The sequence below is a fragment of the Biomphalaria glabrata genome, chromosome 3, assembly GCF_947242115.1.
Source record: "Biomphalaria glabrata chromosome 3, xgBioGlab47.1, whole genome shotgun sequence".
NCBI classification, from domain to species: domain Eukaryota; kingdom Metazoa; phylum Mollusca; class Gastropoda; family Planorbidae; genus Biomphalaria; species Biomphalaria glabrata.
The window spans coordinates 39,696,267-39,712,079 of record NC_074713.1 but is presented as its reverse complement, the minus strand read 5'-3'; the positions used below and the strand labels follow the sequence as shown (position 1 = coordinate 39,712,079).

At 37.7% G+C, this 15,813-nt stretch overlaps 1 protein-coding gene across 3 annotated transcripts in view; it reads left to right on the top strand.

Moving 5' to 3' along the window:
* The window catches only part of LOC106073896 (homeobox protein six1-like), a 139,371-nt gene that overhangs the window by 107,919 nt on the left and 15,639 nt on the right, over window positions 1–15,813 (top strand). For all 3 annotated transcript variants that reach the window (XM_056025006.1, XM_013234573.2, XM_013234571.2), the window contains one exon: window positions 12,802–13,465. In XM_056025006.1, coding sequence (XP_055880981.1) covers window positions 12,802–13,465 — 664 coding nt within the window. The remainder of the gene's footprint in view (window positions 1–12,801; window positions 13,466–15,813) is intronic.

Genomic DNA, 15,813 nt, shown 5'->3' with positions numbered 1-15,813 from the left:
GGAAATGTCATCATTCAAACATTTATTATCCATTGAACGGAAATGTCATCATTCAAACATTTATTATCCATTGAACGGAAATGTCATCATTCAAACATTTATTATCCATTGAACGGAAATGTCATCATTCAAACATTTTTGTCAATACTGCTATTCAAGATTATAGAATATTTCCAGCCCTCAGATATTTATAGTTTATATGAATTAAGTATTTTGAAAAAATAAGGGGAAACTATAATTACCAATTAATATACAAATAAAACAAAATTCTTACCTAATGTCCCAATCCTATAGTAAACATAACATAAAATAGGAAGAAACAAAAAAGCAAGCCTAAAGATCGAACCCATGACAACAGCGTTATGAGCTCGGCGTTCCATCCTCCTCGCTAAACACCCATACAAACATGACAGAAATTTATTTTGAAATAACCCATTCCTACAAACATCTTAATTTATCACTTACTGGTTTTGTTTCTAATTTGTATCAACTAAAACTCCTTATCCCTAAACTTCTGGCTTCTCTTCTTCCTTTTAAGTATTTCAATAAAACCACATGTCCACAATAATTTCATTGATACTCAGTGTTTCGGAGATATCTCCTCAGATATTTTGCGCATGTTTTTCTGCCACGTAGAGTAATGTAAGCTAACAGTGTTTACTATTCAAATACCACAATATCATACAGTATGTAGTATGATTTAAAAAAATATAATATTAACTTATATTAATGAGCTATATAGTATAAATACATAGGCCTACATCTGGACAAACTAGAGACAAAAGGGTCAACCGCGAAAACTCTCTCTTATGGTATCATAAAATTTAGAAAAGAAATTATTAAAATGTCTATAATTAGTGTACATTTCCAAGACATGGTGATCAACTTTGTACATATTTACTTGATGTACTGAAATAACTAGATCTAGACCACACAGAAACGCATAGAGATAGAGAGAGATATATTCATACAGATATTCTAACTGAACAAATTATTACTTCCCTTTGTGCTACGTAAGCCTTGTCTGATTCTTATAATGAATGTTTTGTGTTAGACACAGGATTTCTTTTTTGTTCACACAACTAGCAGGATGCATGCCGGGTAAAAATTATCAAAGTAAATTATTTAAAAAATCAAATTAGTTCGATTTTTGGAAATTCTGCTCTGTTTATTAAATTTGTGAAACCTCATTACCCCCCCCCCTTTTTTTTTTATTTTGATACACGATTTAATTTTGTTCCCACTAAAAAAATTGTGAGAACATTCCAGAACTTTCAACGTTCCTTTCTATTGAACCACCAAATATTGTCACTATCTCTCTATCTAGACTTGTTCTTTGTCCTGACCTTATACAATGTGTCAACAGACTTGGCTTGGTCGTTTTTGTTTCTGTATCATAACTCAACTCATTTCAGTTTCAGTTTGTGTTTTTCATTTCTTATATCAATAAACAAGCACACATACAAACATACAAACAAGCACATATAAAAACATGCAAACAAGCACATATACAAACATACAAACAAGCACATATACAAACATGCAAACACCTTTACAGACACATTCCTCTCTTTCATGCAATCAGTGTGGCAATGTGTTTAAATTAACGCCGAGATCTAGAGCTGGGGGAGGGGTAAGGAAGGAGGCCATTCAAACGTGAGCAAGGCGCCTGGCGCCCGCTAATGTCAAATTGCGTATAGCACTCTTGTGGTGCCTTTCCTTGCTAGGCTTACATCAACAATTCAAGAGGGCCAACCTGAACCGGCCTTACCGTTGACCCGTCTGAAAGAAGGATGCTGGATCCCTGATACTGGTTATATAGTTCAATGGTTTGAAAAGGAAGGCTCTCTGGCAAGATATCTAGCAGCCAATAAGATATTCTTATTATTCAGCGTTTAGAGTCATCCGACTCGAAGCTTTATAGAATGACCACAAGCACTAATAAAAACAATATATCTTAGACCTATATGTCTCTACATTGTACAATGCTGTTCTAGTTACCGCGCTCCCTCCCCAAATATAAAATACAGTGGACTAAGGGGAATAGGTCAAAAAGCATTGATATAAAAGAAGAAACGGAGAAGTGAGACTAGTCTTTACCGAAACAAAAGATTAAATAGAATGAAATGAAATAATGAGCTGCTAGCCATTTTTACAAAGCTTAAATCAAGTCAATCTGTCTGTCTGTCTGTCTGGTACAAATTTATTTCCCCACTTCCCATTCTCGGATCAGGTGAGAGAACTTTGCACAATTATTCATTGTCCAAAACAAAACACGAATCAACCGAAAAAAAAATCAACAAATTAACCAATTAATTAATTAATTAGTGGTAACTTAATAATTTTTGTCTGACATAGAAGAAATAATTCTTACAGTATTGAGACATAAGGCTTTAAATTTGCAGTTCTGTCCCTCATTGTTTTAACCAAACTTTGTATCAACTCGCTCTGTCTGTGTGGTCAAAAGATTCAACACCTTATTTCTCCCTCACACATTCTCGGATCAAGTTGCAATGGCACAATTATGTATTGGCGTACTTAGTGCATGAATTAATTAAAAAAAAAAACAATTAGTTGATTTATTACTGGGTTTTTTTTATACCAACAATTAATCTTTCAGTATTTACAGTTATGGTTAAATATGTCGGGTTTCGTCCCCTTAAATAATTGTACACGTTATTTCTTCCGCAACTGTTTTAACTTGGAACTATAAACAATTATTCATTGTACCTAACAAAACAATGCATTTTTTATTTTAAATTTGCCAATTTATCAATTAGCTATTGGTAATTAATTATTTTTGTTTAGATAGCGCAAAGGGAAATAATTTCTACATTATTGAGAGATATAGTTGTAAGTGGGGAGCTCTTCCCTTATATAATTTAATTATACGTATGCTGAAACATTGGTATTAAAGTAATGAGAGAGAAAAAGACATGGCTGTAGAGAGTGAAATAGCAGAATGTGGCCTGGAAGTGCAGTCGAGAGAGTTGGTAGCTAAACCTTCCACCGAAGACCAAAACGTAGGCAAGCACTATTCTTTATTCGAAGTGAAGCTTTATTCCAAACAAGGATAGTTGTCATTTTTTCCACTCTTCTTGCGTGACTTGTATGTAAACATATAACTTGTAACATTTCCAATGCCAGACATAACATTGTATAACTATACACCATTTATTATTTCCTCTAGACAATGGCGTACATATGATCTGTAGATTTTTGTGCAGTCAGTATTGACCTGTCTACCTCACACACACACACACACACGGGGGGGGGGGGGGAGAAATAGACAAAAAAAACGGAACATATAGATCAACATAACCTCCTGGTGTAGATCGTATGTTGTTGTGTAGAATATTGTCTCATGTTTTTATTGTACGGGATGTGTCACATAATTTTTTTCTTTAAATATCGACTACCCGTTGTTTTTCACATACACACACACACATACACACACGTACACATACACACGCTCAAAAATCTGGCCAGAGTAGCACAGAGTGGCAACACCACTCCCATAGCGTTCTCTCGGCATTTAGAGTCAGTTTATGAAGTCGGTGAGCACCAATCAATGGCCAGGCGTTTGTTGCCATAGAAATACGATATCTTCAAGCAAAGCCAACAGGAGGCAGAAATGAAACAGGGCAAAAAACTAGGGGGGGGGGGAGGGGATGAAAGAGAAAGAAAGGCGGAAAAAAAAAGGTAAAAAAAAAAACAGAGAGAGAAAAAGAAGAAAAAAAAAAACGATTCTGAGGGCTGGAATATTCTACGTCTGCTGCTACCCACGAGGGTGAAAACATTCAAAGGGAAATAAACTTGAAGGGGAAAACATTCTCAACAACTTCTGTTTAAGTGAGTTGAGACAGATTACTCTCCCTTTCCTCCATCCCCTCGCCCTCTCTTGGATAGATGCTCATTCTCTCTCTCTTTCTCTCTCTCTCTCTTCTTCTTCAGAGAGTGAGTGCCGTCTGTCTACGACTCTCTGTTGGTGAATGTTATAAATTGAGCACGCTAAAGTTTGGTGTTTGCCGGGCGCGAACTATAACAAAACAAATTGAACGCATCCCGGGCACCGATGCTGCTGCGTTTATACATGGTCAATATGGTCGAGGTTGTGGGGATGGGGAGGGGCTGTGTTACAGGAGGGGGGGGAGCCTAAACCGTTATGTAGTAATGTCTACTCGTGTTAAGTACACGTTTGGTGAGTTGGGGGGAGGGGCGTGGACACAGGGAGGCCGCGGGACGTTATCCGATATCGCTGTGAAGTTATGATGAGGCAGTGAAAGACGATAGGCTGAGGCCCGGGACAGATGGGAATAACACTGGCTCGATGTGAGCGTATGATGGATTCATGGACTGATTCATAGATTGATTCATAGATCGATTCATAGGAGCTAATAGGCTACACAGGATGTGGCTGCGTAATTGGATTAGATCAGATCTGCTAGTATAAGATAAAAGCATGCTATACGTCATGATTAAACACATACATTAATGACATTGGGGACACCATAACATTTGGATATAATCAGCGGCGGCGAAAGGGTTAAAAGATGTCCAGATCAGAGCGCCCTCCCCCCATAAAAAAAAATATTTTTTATCCTAAAAGCACACAGCCTAACACACCCAATACGAGTGATCAATAATCCAATTAAATGTTAGAAAACCCATGATGCATCAGACCATTAGAAATAGCACACGATGAAAACATACGTAAAATAAAAAAAATAAATACAACTAACACTACACACTGGTACAGGAAACACTACACACTGGTATAGGAAACACTTCACACTGGTACAGGAAACACTACACACTGGTATAGGAAACACTACACACTGGTATAGGAAACACTTCACACTGGTACAGGAAACACTACACACTGGTATAGGAAACACTACACACTGGTACAGGAAACACTACACACTGGTATAGGAAACACTACACACTGGTATAGGAAACACTACACACTGGTACAGGAAACACTACACACTGGTATAGGAAACACTACACACTGGTACAGGAAACACTACACACTGGTATAGGAAACACTACACACTGGTACAGGAAACACTACACACTGGTATAGGAAACACTACACACTGGTACAGGAAACACTACACACTGGTATAGGAAACACTACACACTGGTATAGGAAACACTACACACTGGTACAGGAAACACTACACACTGGTACAGGAAACACTACACACTGGTATAGGAAACACTACACACTGGTATAGGAAACACTACACACTGGTATAGGAAACACTACACACTGGTATAGGAAACACTACACACTGGTATAGGAAACACTACACACTGGTATAGGAAACACTACACACTGGTACAGGAAACACTACACACTGGTACAGGAAACACTACACACTGGTATAGGAAACACTACACACTGGTACAGGAAACACTACACACTGGTATAGGAAACACTACACACTGGTATAGGAAACACTACACACTGGTATAGGAAACACTACACACTGGTATAGGAAACACTACACACTGGTACAGGAAACACTGCAGAGCAATTGTAGGCCATGATATACACTTTTGTTTGTTTTTGTTTTGTTTAAGAAACTAGAAATAACCAAGATTTTGTTTATTTTTGTTTTTTACTAGATATATATTTGTATGATCCTGTTTACGTTCTTGAAGCAAATAAAAATAATAATAATAATAATAAGAGAAAAAAATATTCTGTAACAGACTAAAAGAAGAGAAAGTGATATAGAGATATGTGGAGCGATATAAGGTAACCTGAAGAATAACTTTAGAAAATCAAAAAAAAAAATTAATTTACGGGAGCGATTTTGAACTAAAAAGATAAACAGTAAACACTGTAAAGGCAACTAAATGGAAAGATAAATGTCGCCAACTAAAATATGTCTAGAGTAGCGCAGTGGATCTTCATAGCAACTCTACTTTATTACCGCTCAAAGTTTAAGGAAAAAAACAACTAGCTTATTAACACTTCCATTGTATTGTACAGCGAGTACATTAAAAAAACAACAGTTTATAGTTATTCGCCATATATCGAAAACTCTTAACAGAAATTGATAGAAAAAAAAAGGAATTTGAAAAAAGATTTAAAAAAAGGTTTGGTTAGTAACAGAGCGGATGTAAAGCAAAGAGAGATCCGGAGTAAGTAATCACTCTTCAATTTTGTAATGTTCTTTTAAATTTTTTAAAAAATTAAATTTGTTAAAATAAAAGAATGATTTGTTTATTTTGTAAAGTGTTCTTATAATAATAATAATCTTTATTATCCGTAAGGAAATTTGTCTTACAATTTGTGCATTACACCAATGTTTCTGAGGTACGAATAAAAAAATACTATGAGACACAGTGCATCAAGAAAAGAAAGGTCACCTTTAACTTGGTCTATAAATCAGTCGAAGTAAAGCGAGGTCACTTTCTTTTTAATTACTAAACATAAACAACATAGTGTAAACAATTATCGACCTGTGAGCCGGAAAAACTTCCAACTCGCGTTTCGCGGGCCACATTACCGGCCGAATTACCGCAGATGTTTCGGGAAGGAGGAGAGGGGCAGGAGTTTAAGCTGGGGAGGAAAAAAGATGTCCGTCCCCATGTTGAAGAACAGAGTCTGTCCCCATGTTGAAGAACAGAGTCTGTCCCCATGTTGAAGAACAGAGTCTGTCCCCATGTTGAAGAACAGAGTCTATCCCCGAACAGAGTCTGTCCCCGAACAGAGTCTGTCCCCATGTTGAAGAACAGAGTCTATCCCCGAACAGAGTCTGACCCCATGTTGAAGAACAGAGTCTATCCCCGAACAGAGTCTGTCCCCATGTTGAAGAACAGAGTCTATCCCCGAACAGAGTCTGTCCCCATGTTGAAGAACAGAGTCTATCCCCGAACAGAGTCTGTCCCCGAACAGAGTCTGTCCCCATGTTGAAGAACAGATTCTATCCCCATGATGTTGAAGAACATAGTCTGTCCCCATGTTGAAGAACAGAGTCTGTCCCCATGTTGAAGAACAGATTCTATCCCCATGTTGAAGAACATAGTCTGTCCCCATGTTGAAGAACAGAGTCTGTCCCCATGTTGAAGAACAGATTCTATCCCCATGTTGAAGAACAGATTCTATCCCCATGTTGAAGAACAGAGTCTGTCCCCATGTTGAAGAACAGATTCTATCCCCATGTTGAAGAACAGATTCTATCCCCATGTTGAAGAACAGAGTCTGTCCCCATGTTGAAGAACAGAGTCTGTCCCCATGTTGAAGAAGACTCTGTGAAAGAGAAAACAAGACAACAAAATCTTAAATTGATTCCGTTTCCTTCAAATGACTTCCTTCAAATGACTCTATTAAATAGAATTCACTCTAATGACCTTTTAAAAAAAAAACCCAGAAACAACCCTTTTTTTCCCCATTTTGAAATACTTTTTAAGTTGAGGTTGTTGTTTTTTTATTAATTCAGCATAAAAGCAACTTACAAAACAAGAAGTTCAAATAAAGGAGCAATAATAAAAAAAATAGCATACACAAATCGAAAGTAAGCCCCAATCTATTTATTTATTGGTTCATAAACAAACTTTCTTGGCTAGGAAAGTTTACATGAGTTATTGTTTGACCTACACCAAAGTCATTATCGACGTGTGGTGTCACTCAGCTTTATCAATCTAGAAAGTACTTACCAAGTGGCATACACATGTGTTAAGGCCCGAGAGTAGCATACACATGTGTAAGTCCCGAGAGTGTCAGGTTGCTTAAGACTTAAACAGCAATGAGACTACAGGTCATCTTGCGTCAACATTTGGTTAGTATGTTCTAGAATTGATCTACGAACACCATACAAAAGCTACAATACTGTGTAAACATATAGCAATAAAAAGAAATACAAAAAGTATACACAGTGTATCGAAATGTAAAATTATAACTTTTAACCCGGAGTTTTCTATGTGTGGCCAATTTTTATTCCCAGGATATATATATAAACAGTCTAATTTCTAGGTAGAATTGTAGAGCCGTTTTCGATAACTGTGTCCATTCAACTTGTTGAACCCATGAAGAGTTTAGAGGCTTATGACAACAATACTAAAAACAACAAAAATCTCTGTCAACTGGTCATGGTACATTGAATGAGTGAAAACAAAAATCCAGCCTAGTAATAATTACATTGAGATGAGGACAGGCAGGATACCTGATAATTCTCCGCGGTTACTTGACAGACGTCGCTCGGCCATTCCCATCATGCTGGGATTAGGGCAAAGTATTCAGAGTATTTTCTTTCTTACAGAGTAATTATCCAAACTGCAAGATGCTGTCTTTGTTTATTTCTATTTTATATTTTCAGGATTTATTTCTGGATAGAATTCTTTTATCTTGTAGATTAGATGCCTAGTTTAAAGTCTAGATCTAGATTCAAATTGTTGTTTTAGTGGAAGATGGACTGCCAGGTAAAGAGTTTTTGGTTTCGGGTGATGTTTAAGTTGGCAGCCAAAGATCTAGAGTTCCAGATCTACACTCTTGTTTCGTGGACATCTTAACATCAGAAAGATGTTACAGATGACCTATTGTCAAGAGGGACAGTAAACATTTTTTCTCTAGACATAAGACCTAGTGTCTAACTAGCGTCCTGGTGTCTTACTAGTGTCTTGGTGTCTTACTAGTGACCTGGGGTGTCTTACTATTGACTTGGGGTGTTTTACTAGAGTCTTGCTTAGTGTCTAGCCCCTTCACGTAATGCCTTACGTAGTGTCTGTCTCACACAGTGTCTGTCTCACACAGTGTCTGTCTCACACAGTGTCTGTCTCACACAGTGTCTGTCTCACACAGTGTCTTACTTAGTGTCTGGCTGTCTCACACAGTGTCTTACTTAGTGTCTGGCTGTCTCACACAGTGTCTTACTTAGTGTCTGGATGTCTCACACAGTGTCTTACTTAGTGTCTGGCTGTCTCACACAGTGTGTTACTTAGTGTCTGGCTGTCTCACACAGTGTCTTACTTAGTGTCTGGCTGTCTCACACAGTGTCTTACTTAGTGTCTGGCTGTCTCACACAGTGTCTTACTTAGTGTCTGGCTGTCTCACACAGTGTCTTACTTAGTGTCTGGCTGTCTCACACAGTGTCTTACTTAGTGTCTGGCTGTCTCACACAGTGTCTTACTTAGTGTCTGGCTGTCTCACACAGTGTCTTACTTAGTGTCTGGCTGTCTCACACAGTGTCTTACTTAGGTCTCACACAGTGTCTTACTTAGTGTCTGGCTGTCTCACACAGTGTCTTACTTAGTGTCTGGATGTCTCACACAGTGTGTTACTTAGTGTCTGGCTGTCTCACACAGTGTCTTACTTAGTGTCTGGCTGTCTCACACAGTGTGTTACTTAGTGTCTGGCTGTCTCACACAGTGTGTTACTTAGTGTCTGGCTGTCTCACACAGTGTGTTACTTAGTGTCTGGCTGTCTCACACAGTGTGTTACTTAGTGTCTGGCTGTCTCACACAGTGTGTTACTTAGTGTCTGGCTGTCTCACACAGTGTCTTACTTAGTGTCTGGCTGTCTCACACAGTGTCTTACTTAGTGTCTGGCTGTCTCACAAAGTGTGTTACTTATGTCTGGATGTCTCACACAGTGTCTTACTTAGTGTCTGGCTGTCTCACACAGTGTCTTACTTGTGGTTTTACTCTGCTTATAAGGGGAGGCTACACTTCTTTTAACAACCACACAATTCAGTAGAAGTATTGTATACAGTAGTGTACACAGTATCATAGCACTAAGGCATTCCCGCCTTTTATAATGCTATTTAGCTTCCATAGTATAGAGAACTGTATAGCCAGCCAGTTGTATAGGACCAACACCGATCGTTTCCAGGTGTGGTCCGATTAACTGGACTCAATTGTATTTCTCTTCTCTTATAAGCTATATTACGTGACATTTCTCTTCTCTTATAAGCTATATTACGTGACATTTCTCTTCTCTTATAAGCTATATTACGTGACATTTCTCTTCTCTTATAAGCTATATTACGTGACATTTCTCTTCTCTTATAAGCTATATTACGTGACATTTCTCTTCTCTTATAAGCTATATTACGTGACATTTCTCTTCTCTTATAAGCTATATTACGTGACATTTCTCTTATAAGCTATATTACGTGACATTTCTCTTATATTACAACATTTTCTGTTCATTAATAATATGCATTCCTTCTCGTTCCTTATGCTAGTATTGTCCTCATGACGCTAAATGAAGATTTCTTATTATCTTGTTATAAACGATGGATTTATTGTTATTTGTTCCTAAACTCTTCAACTCTTTTCGTCTATTCTGTCCCAACCAAAACTTTTCACGAAGTTCCCCAGAGATAACCGGGAACAGATTCTCTCCACCAATCAGTCAGTCAGTCAGACAGTCAGTAAAATTTTACAACTGTAGCGCTCTGTTTCCGCCAGTGAGTTCAGTCTAGTGACCTACACGCATTGACTGAAGACTTCAGTCTCGGATGGTTTTCTCATCACTGGGAGAGCATCTAGCGAGGGAAATTGACGAGTTGTAACGGGTGTGGACAGATAGTTGAACTTTCACTAGCCTCCCCCCGCCACCCAAACTTGAAACTTGAAGAAATAAAAAAAAATGTTTATTTCTTATATATATGTATAATAATAAAAGCAAAGTTTGTTTCCTGTCTTTTAAAATGTATAATGTATACTAAATAGTTGGTTGACCGATTGTATCTCTTTATTTGTCTCTTTCAACATTTCTCTCTCCTTCTCTCTTTTTGTCTATTCCCTTTCTCTGTCTTTTAGTTTCTCTATCGCTCTCTTTGTCAACCAGTTTTTTCTAAAGCACGTGATCTCATTGCCACATTGGATGGCTTAAAAATATTCTTTCCTGTTTTAAAAACAAACAAAAATGGAGACAAAGAGCAAAAAAAAAAACATCTTACACAGAACTTACATCTTACATTCATCTCACTACATCTTAAAGTCATCTCACTACATCTCACATTCATCTCACTACATCTTACATTCATTTCACTACATTTTACATTCATCTCACTACATCTTACATTCATCTCACTACATTTTGCATTCATCTCACTACATTTTGCATTCATCTCACTACATTTTGCATTCATCTCATTACATCTTACATTCATCTCACTACATTTTGCATTCATCTCACTACATCTTACATTCATCTCATTACATCTTACATTCATCTCACTACATCTTACATTCATCTCACTACATTTTGCATTCATCTCACTACATCTTACATTCATCTCATTACATCTTACATTCATCTCACTACATTTTGCATTCATCTCACTACATTTTGCATTCATCTCACTACATCTTACATTCATCTCACTACATTTTGCATTCATCTCACTACATTTTGCATTCATCTCACTACATCTTACATTCATCTCACTACATTTTGCATTCATCTCACTACATTTTGCATTCATCTCACTACATCTTACATTCATCTCACTACATTTTGCATTCATCTCACTACATCTTACATTCATCTCACTACATCTTACATTCATCTCATTACATCTTACATTCATCTCATTACATCTTACATTCATCTCACTACATTTTGCATTCATCTCATTACATCTTACATTCATCTCACTACATTTTGCATTCATCTCACTACATTTTGCATTCATCTCACTACATCTTACATTCATCTCACTACATTTTGCATTCATCTCACTACATTTTGCATTCATCTCACTACATCTTACATTCATCTCACTACATTTTGCATTCATCTCACTACATCTTACATTCATCTCACTACATCTTACATTCATCTCATTACATCTTACATTCATCTCATTACATCTTACATTCATCTCACTACATTTTGCATTCATCTCATTACATCTTACATTCATCTCACTACATTTTGCATTCATCTCACTACATTTTGCATTCATCTCACTACATTTTGCATTCATCTCATTACATCTTACATTCATCTTATTACATCTTACATTCATCTCATTACATCTTACATTCTTCTCATAATCATTGCTTCTCATTCTCTTAGATTTCTTGTGATTAAAATGTCTTCCCATGTTTCACTTAAAAATGAGAATGAACAAAATTCAATCATAGCAACGAAACAAATAACGAAGCAACGCTGACCTACATAATTTAATTTTGTTGCAGTCACAGTTAATTACTGTTTAATTAATTAAGATTGAAAACAAATATGTAAAACTAAAAATCTAATCGTAAAGGTGATCACAAAACTAAGGAAATTAAAATTAATGAATCGTCTGCTAAAAATGTCTACAAAAATCTAGCAATTTGATGTATCCGGTGAAGAGAGACAAAGTTGATAGGCTTTACATTTCAAAAGTTTGACGGCAATTCTTTGACATTTTTTTTTACTACCGTAAAAACTTATTTCTAAGCTCTTTAGCCTGTAGCTGGTTAGTTGGCAACAGAAGTCTTTCAATATGCCAGCACTGCCAATCTTGCTCATTTTATTTGACCCTTTTCTTTTAGGTTTCCTTACATCGTCCACACATTTTCCACACCGATATCTCTTCTTTATTCTTTTGTTACTGTATTTTATTGCTTTAAGAATGTAGACATGATCTAAAAAAATTGAAATGTAGACAAAGAGGATATCCATAAATAAAAATAAATATTGGCACAATGATATTTTAATGGAATGTTAACAATTCAGTCATAAAACGTATAATATTACAGTAGTCTGGATATTTGTATAAAGCAATTACTTCATTATCCTGTAATTAAAAGTTTAAATTTGATTTTTTCTTTGTTCATCCACAGTTTTTCGTCCAGATAACGGGGGCTCGGTGCGCCCCTTCCCAGCTGTCCCCATGTTACACGACCAGACTGGCACCAATGTCGGCGGTTCCCCATCAGGGGGCGGAGGATCTATGCTGCCGTCGTTCGGCTTCACACAAGAGCAGGTCGCCTGCGTCTGTGAGGTGCTACAGCAGGGCGGGAACATCGACCGCCTGGCCAGGTTTCTGTGGTCCTTGCCGGCCTGCGAGCACCTCCATAAAAATGAGAGTGTCCTGAAGGCCAAAGCTGTGGTGGCCTTCCACCGAGGGAACTTCAAGGAGCTCTACAAGATCCTGGAGAACAACCAGTTCTCACCACACAACCACCCAAAACTCCAAGCCCTGTGGTTGAAGGCCCACTACGTCGAGGCCGAGAAGCTCCGCGGGAGGCCCCTCGGGGCGGTTGGGAAGTACCGGGTCAGAAGGAAGTTTCCCCTGCCGAGGACAATCTGGGACGGCGAGGAAACCAGCTACTGCTTCAAAGAGAAATCACGGACGGTGTTACGCGAATGGTATTCCCACAACCCTTATCCCTCCCCGAGGGAGAAGCGAGAGCTGGCAGAGGCCACAGGCCTCACTACAACACAAGTCAGTAATTGGTTCAAAAATCGCCGGCAGAGAGACAGAGCGGCCGAGGCTAAAGACAGGTAAATCAAAAGCACATAAACAAAATTTAATGACATGTCAGATCTTAATGTCACATGTCATCTGACTTCGTTTTCTCTCTCTCTCTCTCTCTCTCTCTCTTGTGTGTTATGTGGGTTATGTGTATGTGTAATTGGATTTTTTTTTGTTCTTCCATGAAATATATTAATCAGCAGAATCTGCTAATGACAAGGCTTTCTCTCCTATTGAATGTCATGGCTGGATGTCAGGTGACATCAAAGATGTCGTGCGTCGTCTTGCATGCTTTTCACCATCGCTATTTCCATCGTCTGTCTATATGTCCTTTCTTTTCTGTTTAGTCTCTCTCTCTCTCTCTCTCTCTCTCTCTCTCTCTCTCTCTCTCTTCTATATATGTCGCCAGACACATAAAATGGAGGTTGCCTGCTAGAAATGACGTCATTGTTCTCTGCTGTAATTCGAGCCCTCGGTTTGTCTTGAAAATGATCCCGTTCTTCGTCTCTAGGTTTAATTAGCCCAAGTCGCCAGCAGGTGGGGGGCGGGTGCCTAGAGGTGGGGAGGGAGGGAGGGGGGCTCCCTGCAGATTGCGGATGGGAAACAGAGGATGTTGGAGGGGGGGGGGGGAGAAATCTCACCTTACCGAAACAGAACTATTTTTAAAAGAAGGTTGGTTTTTTTTTTTTTTCAAACGTCTATCCATCGTAATTTTTCCCCAGCGGACATAAGGTCTTAGAATAAAGATTATTCCTTCATCATGGGGCACTTGTGTTGTTTCTGACAAACAAACAGACACACAATACAACTAGCCGATACACACACACAATGGCAAATGTACATGAAAGCTAGAACGGAAGAGAGGGGTAAGGGGAGACAATGTTAGACCCTAACCCAGAAGTTATGGAAGAGAGAAGTGTTAACAGCAGACACACTTTTTAGTACATTCGTGAATGTCTGTTGAAAGAAAAGGAAATTCAGTTTATGCATAATATTATGTACCATAGTTTTTGATATTAATAATATTTATGAGACTTCATAGATCGAAATAGTGTTTATTATCGAGGACATAGATCTATACATGTTACATTAAATCAATGCCGATTGGCATTGAGGAGAAACAACCATACGAATACATTTCCTTTGGACCTATATTATTTTACCGTATACAATGGCGCCAAATGCACGTCTTATCCGCAACGTGTGGATGACTGAGTGATGTCCAGGAACATTGTTGATTAGCCCAGCCTTAAGTTTGTAGTGCTGGACCTAAAAACACCAGAACAATAGAACAATAGGACTTCGGGCTGATCTGTCAACAACCAAGACATCCATGAACTATGAACAATTTTGGATCTTCGTTCTCTGTAATGAACATGAAAAGCTAATCTTGTGATGACCACTCGCCTGTGTTCCTATATCTGCGACTATGACTTTATAATTGATGAACTCCAGCGGGTATAGTACAATACACAATGAACAGTGTTAATGATCATGAACTGTATATACAACTTCTCAATAACCTTGACTGCTCAAAAGTATTCTATGGTCTGGACGTGGATGCGTTAACCTGTTTGTCTTGTGTGTTATTGTAAGTGAAAGTATAATCTGTATATAAAAAAAAAAAACATTAAATTCCGCATTCGTAATAACGGACTTTAAAATAAGAAAAAGATGTCATGCATTTCATCTATTATTACTGTTAGTAACATTTCTATTTAAATAACGCGTTTTCCATGTTCAGCCACGTGATGTTTAGAAACTAAACTCACCATCAAGTTGAGGTCACCTATTTCTTGATAAAATTAGTATCAAATATTTCCAAATATAAGCAAGCAAAATACAAAAAAATATTTTTTTTAATAGTTTGGATCAGTCATGTAATTAAATTTGTATTGAGCCTCAGACGACAATCTTAAAAGGGGGACTAATTCAGCTTACTGTCCCTTGTTTGAGATACCAAACAAAGTAATTTATTACCAAAAGTTAATAAACTAATTTTTTTTTTTTTTTTTTTTTTATTGATTCTTATGTTGTCAGGTAAAAGAAATAATTGTGCAAAATTTTATCTTGATCCGAGATTGAGTGTCGGATTAATAACGTGTACAAAATTTTGGCCTGACAGACACACAGACAGACAGACAGAATTGATGTAAGCTTTGTAAACAAAAAAATAAACTTGTGGAAAGTTGTATATGACCGCACCATCTGGCGCTGTAGCATCAACAGAGGACCTGATCTGCTTCAATGCATCTTTACATTTACAGCTCAGAAGTGAACTCTTCTTCTCCACACCCCAAGTCTGAGATGTTAGAGATCTGCCTCAACATCACTACGCCATTGTTTTCATGATCTTTGGGTCGCCTCTCTCTTGATA